General features: G+C 44.3%; 1 protein-coding gene across 1 annotated transcript in view; it reads left to right on the top strand.

Annotated features, from left to right (window-relative positions):
- The window catches only part of gabrb2a (gamma-aminobutyric acid type A receptor subunit beta2a), a 477,073-nt gene that overhangs the window by 423,373 nt on the left and 38,702 nt on the right, over window positions 1-14,998 (top strand). The window contains exon 6 of the mRNA XM_068043026.1: window positions 725-862. Within this exon, the coding sequence (XP_067899127.1) occupies window positions 725-862 (138 nt within the window). The remainder of the gene's footprint in view (window positions 1-724; window positions 863-14,998) is intronic.

Raw genomic sequence — 14,998 nt, 5'->3', positions numbered from 1 at the left:
CGGTTTCCTCCCACAGCCAAAGACTTGCAGGTGATAGGTACATTGGCCATTATAAATTGCCCCTAGTATAGGTAGGTGGTAGGAAATATGGGATTACTGTAGGGTTAGTATAAATGGGTGGTAGTTGGTCGGCACAGACTCCGTGGGCCGAAGAGCCTGTTTCAGTGCTGTATCTCTAAATAAATAAATGGGGGGTTAAATTACACCCCAAATGTTTGTCCAATAATATCAGTACTAGTAATTCCTAAGTTGTGTTCCACATTTCTTAAAATATACCACATTCCTTGAAAGTAGCACAGTCTGTAATAGTTGGCTCCATATAGCATACCAGAGTATATTGTTATACAGGGTAATTAGTTGCATGTAGCTAAAATCAAGAGTTTCATATATATATTATATATGTATGTAATAATTAATATTTATTCAAATACGAGTGCAGACTGCCTTAAAACCACACATCAGGCAACAGCAAAGGCCTGAAGAAAGTAATCCAAACTGTGAAAAGAATGTACTCAAATTATGAAAAGTAGAATGATGTTCAAATAACTGTACTTTCCCACTGAGCATGAAGTTTTAAACATAACAAAAAACGTTCTATACTATTCATAGATATAGCAGAGGTGTTTGAATTTTGATTATGGCTGAAAGAGTTTACATTTGTCAAGTGTCAGAACTGATAGATGGCATTTATTCCTGAACAATTCACTTTCCCATTTTCTTCCAGATGGATACACTACAGATGACATTGAGTTCTATTGGCGTGGAGATAATCGAGCAGTGACAGGAGTGGAGAAGATTGAGTTGCCACAGTTTTCTATTGTCAATTATCACCTAATTTCCAAGAATGTTGTTTTCTCTACAGGTATCTAATAATGAATATAGATGTATGCATGAACAACAGAATCTTTATCTCAAAATCATGATGTTACAAGCCACTTTGATACCACAAATGTTTTTTCCAGTCTCGTTATAGTCAGTAGAAGATATAAAACGTAGTAAAGATAGACCCTAATAAGAAAAACTGCATCATGAGTTGTAATAATGAGGTTTGAGTGTATATAAATGTAAGAAAAAATATTATCCAGTATTTCATAAAGACATCCAGATCTGATATGCATTTCACCAGTCCAACCAAAGTGACAGACAGTATGGCGACAGTACAGAAGGAGGCCATTTGGCCCATCTTGTCCACCAAGAGCAACTCAGCTAGTCCCATTCCCCCATCCTTTCCCTATAGCCCTGCAATTTCTTCTCTTCAGGTGCTTATCCAATTCCCTTTTGAACACTATGATTGAATCTGCCTCCACTACCCTTGGAGGCAATGTTTTCCAGATCGTAACCACTTACAGCGTAAAAACGTTTTTCCTCATGTTGTCATTGGCTCTTTTGCCAATCTCCTTAAATCTCCTCTGGTCCTTGACCCTTCCACCATTGGGAACAGTTTCTCTCTACCTACTCTGTCTAGACCCTTCATGATTTTGAACGTCTCTATCAAATTTCTTCAAACTTCTCTTCTCCAAGGAGGACAACCCCAGCTTCTCCAATCTATCCACGTAACTGAAATCCCTCATCACTGGGCCCATTCTCATGAATCCTTTTTGCACTCTTTCTAATGCCTTCATATCTTTCCGAAAGTGTGGTGCCCAGAATTGGACACAATACTCCAGTCGAGGCTGAACCAATGTTTTATTAAAGTTCATCATAATTTCCTTGCTTTTGTACCCTACGCCTCTGTTTATAAAGCCCAGGATCCTGAATGGCTTTTTAACCATTTTCTCACCCTGCCCTGCCACCTTCAATGATTTGTGTGCACATATCCATCCGCACCCCCCTCCCCGAACCAGGCCTCTCCCTTTCGAATTATACCCTTTAGCTTATATTGCCTCTCCTCATTCTTCCTACCGTGGAGGCAGAAGATCTGGGCATGGTTCTTAATGAATATTTTCCGTCTGTCTTCATAAAAGGTCGGGCTGACACAGATATTGTAGTTAAGGAGGAGGAGGAGTTTAAAATACTGGATGGGATAAACATAGTGAGAGAGGAAATGTTGAGGGGTTTAGCATCTTTCAAAACTGATAGATCACCAGGCCCGGATGAAATGTATCCCAGACTATTAGGAGAAGCAAGGGAGGAAATAGCGGAGGCTCGGACCATCATTTTCCAATCCTCTCTGGCTTATAGGTGTGGTGCTGGAGGACTACTAACATTGCACGGTTGTTTAAAAAGGGAGAAAGGGATAGACTGAGTAATTACAGGCCACTCAGCCTAACCTCAGTGGTGGGCAAATTATTGGGAAAAATTCTGATGGACAGTATTAATTGTCATTGAGATAGGTACAGATTAATCAAGCATAGTCAATATGGATTTGCTAAGTGAAGATCATGTCAGACTAACTTGATTTAATTTTTTGAGGGGGTAACAAGGAGAGCCAATGGGGCTAGTTAATGGCTCACCACCATCTCCTCAAGAGCAATTAGGCATGGACAACAAATGCTGGTTTTGTCAGCAATGCCCAGATCCAATGAATTAATTTAACACGGTGTCAGCTCCTGTACAGTACATAACGGGTACAAGGGAATGATTCACTCCTGTCTGGTACTGTGTGTCTCAGCGTCTCCATGTCTGTGTTTCTGTCACGTTTAAAAGCACCAACATTAGATTAGTGAGAAGTCAGTCTCTGTAATAAATGTCACAGTGCTGTGATAATATAAAATGTCCACCATGAACAAATCTAAAATGGCTGACTGATGTAATGAGATCTTCATTGCTTGTAATACCTAACAAGTGATGTTGCAAAAATTATCAGTCTCAGTACATAGATGCAATATTCTGTGCTTTTCATTTGTTTTAGTATATTAGAAAGAAGTGTCTGAATCCCTTTGCAGTGTGACAGCACTGTTTGACATTTTAGTCTTATTGGTATCTCACAGGATGCACACATTTGGAAAACAGCTATTATACATACTTGAATAAGCTAAAAAGCACATCATTGCCATGAGTTATTTGAGCGATTAACTATAGTTAAATATATGAGTACGTTTTGGGACATTTCATTACACTATGAGTGAATTGATAGAGAACCATGATTATCCCATATAATTGTGTACATTCATGCAACTCCTAAATCCTTCACTATTCTGATTCAAATCTGATGCTGTAAACGCACATAAAAATTACATCAATTATATAAAATTGAAAGGAAATGGGAAAAAAGTTATTGGAAAAAGCAAGAAAATTAAGATAACCTATAATGGCAATACTGGACTAGAAAATATCTTTGGTGGAGTTTGATAATTACCAGGTAATCTGTGGTGTACTAAAAGTATAATAACATTTATCTAATTTATTGTCATCAAATTCCTAACTGGGCCACATTGATCAAAGAAGTTCTGCACAATAAATGTACAAATTTTAACTTGCACAACAAATCAAAAATTATTTGGATATTTACTTTACTGAGGCTGTCCCACTTGGCTATATGAACATATGAATTAGGAGCAGGAGTAGGCCACTCGGCTCCTCGAGCCTGCTCTGCCATGCAACAAGATCATGGCTGATCTGACTGTAACCTCAACTCCACATTTCCACCTACCCCCGATAACCTTTCACCCCCTTGCTTATCAAGAATCTATCTATCTCTGCCTTAAAATTATTCAAAGACTCTGCTCCCACCACCTTTTGAGGAAGAGAGTTCCAAAGACTCACGATCCTCTGAGAGAAATAATTTCTCCTCATCTCTGTCTTAATTGGGCGACCACTTATTTTTAAACAATGACCCCTAGTTCTAGTTTCTCCCAAAAGAGGTAACATCCTTTCCACATCCATTCTGTCAAGATCCTTCAGAATCTTAATATGTTTCAATCAAGTTGCCTCTTACTCTTCTAAACTCCAGTGAATACAAGCCCAACCTGTCCAACCTTTTCTCAGAAGACAACTGGCCCATTCCAGTTATTAGTCTAGTAAACCTTCTATGAAATGCTTCCAATGCACTTACATCCTTTTACTACATTCCCATTCTAACTGGATGTGGCTTGTATATCATCTTGACCAGTTCCATTACTCTTCTGGTACCTGGAGCTTCTTGTTGGGCAACACGTATTGTAAATGCATTGTACCCAAAGTGATAGGATTCAGATTCACCCCTGAGATTCTCCATATTAACCAAGGCATCTGTGGGAAAGGCAAAACGTGGAGATGAAGCACTTCACGCACAGGCAGAAAGCGACAATAGAGAGCACGTCAACCTTGGCTCGAATTGTGCACGGCCGAACTCTAGATCTAAAGGAATGACAACTAGAACTCTTGCAAGTGAGCTACCCATTAATTCTCTCAGTTGGAGATTCTGCAAGGTGATCTAAAAGGTGACTTAAATGACACCCAGAGTTCATGAGTACAAAACTCATCATGGAACGTTATCAAGTTGAATTCAATAAATCTGGTCATTTATGAGTCAGCACCAAAAAACGAAAGTAAATTTTCCATATTATCGTAAAAATTAAACCAGTTCACCAATATCCATCAGGACAGAGAGCCTGCTGATTCAACTGGCTTGGCCTACATTTGAATTCAGTACCATATTCCATGTGTGATTAATTACTCGTGTTCTCTAAAATAACCTAGCATGGTGGATAGTGAGTCTTTTTCCTCGGATGGTGATGGCAAACACGAGGGGACATAGCTTTAAGTTGAGGGGTGATAGATATAGGACAGATGTTAGAGGTAGTTTCTTTACTCAGAGAGTAGTAGGGGCGTGGAACGCCCTGCCTGCAACAGTAGTAGACTCGCCAACTTTAAGGGCATTTAAGTGGTCATTGGATAGACATATGGATGAAAATGGAATAGTGTAGGTCAGATGGTTTCACAGGTCGGCGCAACATCGAGGGCCGAAGGGCCTGTACTGCGCTGTAATGTTCTAATTCTAATGCCATCCAATCTTAAACAATAGCTATAAAGTTCAAGAAGAAAAAAATCATCCAGATCATTGACAATGACCCAGGCATCGTAAGGCCAAGGTAATCACAGCAAGTCAAAGTCCAACAACATCTGGGGGTTGTTGTCCAAGTTGAGAGAGCTAGTCCATAGACTCGAAAAGCAACATCCTGACGCAATTGTATTCGCAGAATCATATTTTATTACCCAAAGTCCCAAACTCTCCATTGATATCCCTGTATATTTTCCTGTCAGACTGGTAGGTTAGACCCAACAAAGTTGGGGGTGGTATTTTATCAACTTAGTCCCTGCCAGAGTGGTGGGATCATTTGTGGGTCAGGAACCCGAATGGTGAAGGAGTGGGCTTTGCCGAAGCTCCTTCCTAGAGCCACAGCATTAGCCTTCTGTCTCCAGGTTGCCTGACCAATTAGGAGGGTGGGCGGGATGATGCGTCCATTCTGTCAAAGGAAGGATTTCTAATTAAAGGGACCACAGCATAGACTATGAGGGCTCACCAGCAGTTGCATTTTTGAGGCTGCAGCAAACACAGTAAAGGAGAGGAGACTCGGGTTTCTCATTCTTATCTGGAGGTCTTGCTGCAGTAACTGAGGGTCTACAGTGAGGTGAGCTCTCTCAAGGACAGGATGAAGAGGACAACTTCTCCAACCAAGCAGGCGTGGATGGAAGTGACTAAGGAAGTCAACAGCAGGTGTGGTCCCTCTAACCCAGAGACTGCATCAAGAGAGGCGGCATTTAGGGGCGGCAAAGTGGCGCAGTGGTTAGCACCGCAGACTCACAGCTCCAGCGACCTGGGTTCGATTCTGGGTACTGCCTGTGCGGAGTTTGCAAGTTCTCCCTGTGACCGCGTGGGTTTTTGCTGGGTGCTCTGGTTTCCTCCCACAGCCAAAGACTTGCAGGTTGATAGGTAAATTGGCCATTATAAATTGCCCCTAATATAGGTAGGTGGTAGGGAAGGTGGGGATGTGAGAGGGTAATGGGATTAGTATAAATGGGTGGTTGATGGTCAGCACAGACTCGGTGGGCCGAAAGGCCTGTTTCAGTGCTGGGTGGCGCAGTGGTTAGCACCGCAGCCTCACAGCTCCAGGGACCCAGGTTCGATTCTGGGTACTGCCTGTGCGGAGTTTGCAAGTTCTCCCTGTGACTGTGTGGGTTTTTGCCGGGTGCTCCGGTTTCCTCCCACAGCCAAAGACTTGCAGGTTGATAGGTTAATTGGCCATTGTAATTTGCCCCTAGTGTAGGTAGGTTATAGGGAATATGGGATTACTGTAGGGTTAGTATAAATGGGTGGTTGTTGATGGGCCGAAGGACCTGTTTCAGTGCCGTATTTCGAAATAATTTTAAAAAAAGAGGGTTCAAGTCCTTTAGGGAAGGAAATATGCCATCCTTACCTGGTCTGGCTGACATCTGACTCCAGACCCACAGTAATGTGATTGACTCTTAACTGCTCTCTGAAATGGTAGAGCAAGCCACTCAGTTCTCAAGGCAATTAGGGATGGGCAACAAATGCTGGCTTTGCCAGCGATGCCCACATCCCATGAAAGAATAAAAAAGGAGTGCATGACAAGTGAGTGGCAATACACTTTCAGGTGCCAAGCCCCACACTCTATCTTTTTCAGCATTCTCCTGCACAGCACTCCACAGGACAACACACCTTGCAACTCCACTCATTACTCTCTGCGCAGGCACATCACATCCCCATTTAGCAGACAACACTCGCACACCCTGCATCCTATTGACATTTCGCACCCATGCTTTACAGTCATCTTCCACAAATGACTGCCAACTATGCAATTGGCTGCAAGGAGAAGCTGATTAAATGGAAAACCAACAAAAAGAGAGGACTTCAATGTTCACAGGTGCAGCACTGGAGGCCTTAGTGATGGAGGTTGACAGGAGGAAAGAAGCCATATTTTGGCAAGGTTCAACAGGAGACCTTCAAAGAACACCTTCCGAAGCAAACGGGTGCAGGCACAGGGAGGTTAACTCTGGGAGACTGGTGACGTGAACACAGCAGCAGTGCCACAAGAAGTTCAGTGACCTCACGTGGGTGGTCACGGTTAGTGAATGCAACTTCAAAGGGTCTCTCATACACACTGAACCAACAAACTTTCACCTGGTTCAATGCACCATCAGCAGTTCTTAGCAGTCAGGGCTCAGGCCTAACGTTCAGAAGCTGCACTTTACCATTACACACCTTCCCATGATGCAAGCCTCACACTAACCTCTTGCAGCCTCCACATATGTGCAGCTGTTAGTTATGGCAGGTGCATCACACAAGCACAGCAATACAATCACTGACATTCTTTCCTCCCTCTTGCAGGACCAGGTCATCCGCAACCGCAGGGACCAGAGCAGAACTGCCAGGGACAGGCATGCCTGCATTTCCTGAGCCCTACAGAGGAAATGCTACTCCTCATCACAAGGCCATCTGCAATAGAGCTCATCACCAAGAGCATTGATGATGATGGTATGTTCCTACCTTACGCCCCTTCTCAGTTCCCACTTCACCATCATTCTGCTTTCTGGCATGAAGTGCAAGCTGCTGATTATGTGACCATGCACCTGTTGCTTCCCACCCCACCCAATTCCCTCACCCAAACGTCCCCTTCTGATTTTCTGCTTTCAGGCACTTGATAACTCCCTCCTGTCCAGCCATCACACAACCAAGAAGAAGAGAAAAAGCACACCACAGCACCCATTAAGAAGCACCATCACTTGATCTGACATTCACAGCCACCAGCTCAGATACTGGCACTGCACAAACTTTAGGGAGTTGTATGGAGTCAGGATCTGCATCTGATGAGTCACCGGGCAAAAGTGGGCTGCAGCCAAGCCAAGGGGAAAGAGCAAGATGATAAAACAAAAAACAGAAAGAGAACTGGAATCTGAGGTGCTATTGAGAATTTTGTTGAACTCTCCAACAAGACTCATGTTAAAAAGGAATGGTGCAGTCGCGTAGAATTTTAGAGCGCAGTGACCTTGATGGCCACTGGCAAGTTCATCTCCACCCTAGTGTGAGCCTGCAGGTCCTGTTGAAGGAGGTGGCACTGTTCTGTGATCACTTCCTTAGTGAATCTCAAATGCATCAGGCATTGCTCCTGGGTGAGGTGGAGAAAGGAGAATTTCTCTGTGAAAACCCATAAAGTGTAGGGCCTTCTATGAAGAGCCCTCCTCCTTTTGCCTCTGTGCAAAGCTTCCCTTCACTGCAACCTCTGCTGATCTTGCCTATCATGTTCCAGCCTTTGTGTGGACAGGTCACCAAATCTTCTGCCCTCCTTGTATGGATACAGTAACACACCCTGCCAAATCCAGCAACTCATCATAAAACATTTTGTTTAGACCATGGATGGGCAGCTGAGACCTGTTGCTTGCAATTCCTCTGCCATATGTCTTGGGGGACCATGTGTGTATGAAGTGTCTCCAGCTGCTTGAGCTTGAGCTCAGGGTTTCCGAGCTTGAGGGCCAGCTGGAGTCATTGCAGAGCATCAGGGAGGATGAGATTTTCCTTGATCATACGTTCCAGGAGGAGGTGACCCCACACATAGAGAGTTCAGGATAGTAGATGGGTGGCCATCCGGAAGAGTAGGGAGAGACAGGAAGTGCAGGAGTCTTTGGGGCCTGACATCCTTACATTGCATTTGGATATTCCGAAGGGCAGTTGGCATGTGCTCCAATGCAGCAGGAAGAGAAACCTGTAAAAGAAGCAATTAACTGCAATTTTACCAAGATTTTCAGATTTTTCATAGAGTTCACAGGAAGCACAGAGTGAAGGGCTTCCCTCTTTTCCCTCCTTGTTTGACCACAACAGTTTTAATTCTTTCTTAAAGTGGATGTATTGGCCAATTCAGTAGGTGTTTGATTACTTACTTGCTATGATCATAACAAGAACCAATCGGAAAGGTTTTCTTGAGATTAACAAAGAAAGAAGTTAAATTTATTGTATCTAAACTGAACTAATGAAAATAATAAATGACGTACCAACTTTCACTCACACACACTAGAGGTTTGCGCACACAAAAATAGGTTATTGAGTAGGGAAAGGTAGATTGGTTGAGTTAGAGTCCATAGGAAAAAGGGGTATACAGTCTGTGGGCTTTGGTAATTCAGCTGCCTTCTCGCTGAATTTGATGGTCCTGAGGCTTTTAGTTTGAAGAGTTAGATGGCTGGTTCGGTCTCTTGCAGACAGCGTTGCGGATGATTTCCTCCAACGGGGTTTCTGATTGTAGCCGGAGTATGCAAAGGTGGTCAGTCAACAGGTAGAGTTCAAAGTTTGTAAGCTGAAATGGAGATAGAGAGGGACCCCCACTTGGGACTGCACATCTCAGAATCCAGAAGCTCCTCCTTTCGGCTGCAGAGAAATACAAGCTTAAAACTACAGATGGGGAGGGGCCTGTCACATGACAGTCACTCACTGATTCAAACATAGCATTTAGCAGTGTTTCTTCTTGCTAAATGAACAGGTAGTTCCCTTAAACTTCCTGGGTCTTGGATCTTGCTGGGAAATGAGCAGACATTTTGTCTCCCTCCTCACAGGCCTTGCAATGTAGGATACAGCATTGCAAATTAGGTGGCCATCTTAAGCTGCTAGCACAGTCATCTTTTTTATCTGTTCTTTTTCAAATTTCTTCAGAAAAATATAAATTCAGATCTCCAGTCAATGGATTAAAGAAAATCATCATTCAACAAAGCAAGTTGGCGTGACACTAGTGGGAGGTCAGCACTGTCTCCAGATGGCAGCTATTTTGAAAGCCAATGTGGCTTGGCAAGGAGGGTGGAGCAACGCGGGCATTGACAGTGTCAGTCAGAAGCGGGGGAAAAGTTGCCAGCATTGCAGAGGTATAATGGCAGAGTGCCCATATTAAAACTAGTGCTTGTGTGGATAAAGCTGGGGTTCAGGGGGCTGGGTGGGAGGTGGGTAAGGGGCCCTGGAAACTGAGCGCAGCTACCAGCCTTGGGCCTTATTCACTCAGGCTTCAGGACCGCCGAGGAGGAGCATCAGAGAGGGAGTTAGCTGCAGCCACAAGCAGTGGGACAGCAGCAACCTCAGGACCAACAAGAGTGCCAACCTCAGGTGGGAATGCAGGAGGAGGGCGTAGAGGGGCATACAGCCAGCCTCCCATGTGCAGATGAGTTTACTCTCCAGAGAGGATCTACTGTCCGAGGCTCAGCTACCTTCAACTGTCGGAGCAGCAGTGCCTCTGAAGACTGTGGCTCTCAAGGGAGGCCATCACAGAGTTGTGATGGAGGACAAGCTGAGCCCCATGAGAAGTGGTGGCCACTCAATGCCAGTGGCACTGAAGGGGACTGTGGTGTTGGATTTCTATACCTCCAGATCATTCCAGGGATCCACTGGAGATAAGTGTAGGATCTCCCAGTCTGTGGCTCATCACTGCTTCAAGTAGTTCACCAGTGCCATCTTCAAGAGGGCTAGCCAATGCATGCACTTTTGAACCGATATTGAAAGGCAAGCTAAGAGGACCTTAGGGTTTTGAGCCATTGCTGGATTCCGCAGGTGCAGGGTGTGATTGACTACATGCATCAAGGCAATCAAGGTTCTCATGGACCAAGCCTCAGCCTTCATCAGCAGGAAGTGCTTAGACTTGCTCAATATCCAACTGTTCTGCAACCACCTCAAGCAGATCCTTCAGGTGTGTGCACGATTCTCGGGAAGCAGCCGATGCCTACATACTAAGGCAGTCACAGGTGTCAGATCTTTTCAGGCCCCCTGCCCGCCTTCAAGGATGGATACTGGGTGACAATGGTTACCCACTGAAGGCATGGTTCCTGACACCTGTGAGGAACCCAGGCACTGATGCAGAGGAGAGATACAGCACCTGTCACGGGACAACTTGAGCTACCATCGAGTTGGCCATAGGCCTTCTGAAGATGCAGTTCAGGTGCCTAGATTAACCCGCCCTTCAGTATGCCCCTGCAAAGGTCTCGCGTATCGTGTTGTTCTGCTGTGCTCTACACAATCTGGTAATACAGAGGGGAGAGGCATTGAACATTGAAGATATTGTGGAGTGCAATGTCCTTTGACGATGAGGATGTGGAGGATGATACTGGCCAGGTGGTGCATAATGAAGAACACTAGGGAATAAAGGCAAAGTGCAATGTGATATGTGCATAGGAGGCTCGGGATGCGCTAAAACAGGCACTTTTCACATGACCCTTAATAACAGATCCATCCAATCCAATAAAGTTTCACTTTTCTTTAGAGATACAGCACTGAAACAGGCCCTTCAGCCCACTGAGTCTGTGCCGACCATCAACCACCCATTTATACTAATCCTATACTAATTCCATATTCCTACCACATCCCCACCAGTCCCTATATTTCCCTACCACCTACCTATCCTAGGGGTAATTTATAATGGCCAATTTACCTATCAACCTGCAAGTCTTTGGCATGTGGGAGGAAACCGGAGCACCCGGAGGAAACCCACGCAGACACAGGGAGAACTTGCAAACTCCACACAGGCAGTACCCGGAATTGAATCCGGGTCGCTGGAGCTGTGAGGCTGCGGTGCTAGCCACTGTGCCACCCCTGTAGCCCTGTTGCCACTTCCTTCATTCACCTTACCATTGACCTGCGCCCGGTAAGAGATTAGAGTGCAGCATGGGGAATGCGACAATTTCACGTGGTGTGGTCTCTCTCATCACACTATCTAACAAAGATAGGGTACTCCTGAAGTCCCAGCAGCCCTGAAGAACATGAAACAGTTAACCTCGAGGCACAGGAGGAATAACTTAACTGAAACTCTTACTCAGCTGGAAGGACATTAACAAATGGACGATGCCGTAAGTTAACTGAAATTATCAGTTCCTGGCAAGAATTGAAGACATATTAACTGGACAATGGAATAAATTAACTGAAATTATGTATCAGAATCAGTTCCTGGCCAGAATGGAAGACACATTAACACCTGAACTGTGCCATGTGCCAAGCACCCATCACCATGATGGAAATCACATTATCTTTATGCTGTGTAGACAACAAGGGAGGAGATGAGGAATTGTCTCTGACTTTGCAATTCTGCATAGCCCAGGAGATTGAAAAGACCAAGATAAAGAGGTGGGAAAAACCAGCCAGCTCAGCAGGCTGATAATTGATACCATGCCTGAGGCCCAGGTGTGGGACAGCATGACTGGAACACTATAAGAAAGGACAACATCAGAACGTTGGCACTGCAGTCAGGTGAAGGCGGACAGGGACCGGTCATCTCCAGATCCAGGCCTACAATCAACATCGGTAACGACTAGCCGTGTGGGTGATTGTAAGTTTCAGTCGAATCATAGAGTAGTTTTGTTGGTCTAATAAACTAACAAATTTAGGTTGAGCCAAAACCTGTTTTGTCACGTGTATTTTGTTCTTGTAATTCCGGGGTCCAAGAATCATTGTAAGGAGGAAGGGAACTGAAACCCTTAAAGATGTGTTCAGGAGAACTTCCATGACCAGTATGTTCTTGGTCTAACTAGGAAGGAAGCATTGCTGGATCTGGTGCTGAGGAATAAGGAAGGCCAAGTGGACCAGGTGTCTGTGGGAGAACACTGGGTAAGAGTGATCATTGTATCATAAGGTTTAGAATAGTACTGGAGAAGAGCAAGGAACAATCTAAAGTAGAACTTCTAAATTGGAAGAGGGCTGACTTCAATGGAATGAGAGGGGATCTGGCCAGGGTAAAATGGAACCAAAGTTTGACAGGAAAAACTGTAATGGAACAATGGGTGATCTTTAAGGAAGAAATGTTTCAGATACAGGCTAGGTATATTCCAACAAGAGGGAAAAGTAGGAGAACCAAATCCAGGACTCCTTGGATGACGAGGGAGATAGTGAATATGATGAAACAAAAAAAAGGATGTATGATACATGCCTGGTGATTTTTTTTAAAGCGAGAACCAGTTGAAGAGGAAGTGGAGAGGAAAATATGATTGGCAAGGAGAGAATATGAGAATAGAATAGCAGTTAACATTAAAGGAAACCCAAAAATCTTCTACTGGCATTTAAATAGTAAATGAGTAGTAAGAGGCGGGGTGGGGCCTATTAGGGACAAAGAAGAGGATATAAGCTTAGAGGACAAGGTAAGGCTAGTATACTTAATGAGTACTTTGCATCAGTGTTTACTAAGGAAGAGGATGCTGACAAAATATTGGTAGAAGTCGAGTTGGAAGAGGTAATGTTAGAGGTGAAAATTGATAGACAGGATGTACTGGAAAGGCTGGCCATGCTTAGTGTAGGTAGGTTGCCTGATCTGTATGGCTTACATCCCAGGTTGCTAAAGGAAGTGGGGTGGAGGTAGTGGAAGGACTTGCCATAATCTTCCAACCTTCTCTAGATATGGTGGGGGAGGAGTTGCAGAGAATTGGAAAATGGCAAATGTGACACCCATATTCAAGAAAGGGACAGGCCAGTAAGACTAACATCAGTGGTGGGTAAAGTTTTAGAAACAATAATCAGGGGGAAAAAAAATTAACTTAGAGAGGTTTGAGTTAAGTAAGGAGAGCTGGCACGAATTTGTAAAAGGCAGATGGTATTTGATCTAATTTAATTTTTTGATGAAGTAACAGAGAAGGTTGAAGAAGGGAATGCTGCAGTTGTTGTCAAAGACATGTATCAAATCAATGGGAATGGCTGTTTAACATCATGATCTACTGACTTTGAGAGTTTCTGGCGCATGCATGGCATGCCCACATAGGCTCCCTTCCCAGCCTGGGGACCCATGTGGGTTATGCCGGAAATGGTCAGTAGTGCAGTGTACGCCATTTTTTGAGTTCCGGACCTCCATAGTGTCTGCACCAGCACCAGTGGTGCCACAGAGTCCAATTTTGCGCTGAAAGTCTTGTCTCCTCTTTGAGATGTCATTTATCTTTTAATCTTGCATTACCGTTTTGTGCTAAGTGGGACAAATTTAGTAGTTCAAAACTGATTGTGGATGAGAACCTATGGGCCATCAGCAGCAGTAGAATTGTTTACCACCAAAATCTGTAATGTCATGGCTCAACATATCCTCTACACCTTTATCACAATCAAGCTAAAAGACCAACCCAGGTTCAATGAAGAGTGTAGAAGAAAATGCTAGCAACAGCACCAGGTATACCTGAAAATGAGATGCCAATTTGGTGAACTACAACACAGCACTACATGCATGCTAAACAGCTAAAGCAGCCGTTTATAGAAAAAGGTAAATAATCCTACAACCAACGAAGTATCAGGTCAACAATCTCTGTTCTGTGCCGGAAAGCCAGTTCATGAATGATAGTACTGGAGCCAATCTTTACTCAGTTCTCCATTTATTCACAGAGTAAAACATTACTAGCTTATACCTCCTAACTCAACCACACTACAGTTTCAGTAAGTATCTCTTGAGTTTCATCATCGATGTCTGCCATTGCTGAGAGGAGGCTCCCAAGGTATGAGAAGTGATCCACATTGTCCAGTGGTTCACCGTGGATCTTGATAGTCGGGGAGCAGTGTTGCACTGTGAGAGCAGGCTGGTAGAGGATATTTGTCTTCCAGATGTTTAGCTTCAGGCCCATTCTTTCATACATCCCTGTGAATGCATCGATGAGGGCTTGAAGCTCGGCTTCTGAGTGTGTGCATATGCAAACATCGTTAGCATACTGCAGCTCGATGACCAAGGTTGGGATGCCCTTGGTTCTGAAATGGAGGCGACATAGGTTAAATAGTTTCCCGCTCATCCTGTAGAGTAGATCTACTCTGGCAGGGAGCTTCATGGAGATGAGGTGGAGTGTTGCAGCGAGAAAGGTGGAAAAGAGCGTTGGTGCGATGACACATCAAGTTGTGAATGATGGTGAGCAATTAAGCAACTAATGGGAGGAAGAATTTCCATTAACATCCTCATCCTCGATGATTGCAGAACCCAGCACCTGAATGAAAAACTGAAACTCAGCATTGCCTCCAGTATGCCAGCACAACCTTTGGTTGTCTGATGAAAAGAGCGCTTGACGACAAAGGTCTCAAACCTGGCACCAAGCTCATGGTCTACAGGGCCACAGTGTTACCTGCCCTCCTGCATGCATCAGAAAC

Source organism: Heterodontus francisci, chromosome 12 (assembly GCF_036365525.1).
Source record: "Heterodontus francisci isolate sHetFra1 chromosome 12, sHetFra1.hap1, whole genome shotgun sequence".
NCBI classification, from domain to species: Eukaryota; Metazoa; Chordata; class Chondrichthyes; order Heterodontiformes; family Heterodontidae; genus Heterodontus; species Heterodontus francisci.
Note: the sequence above shows the minus strand (reverse complement) of the source record. Positions and strands in the feature narration are given on the sequence as shown.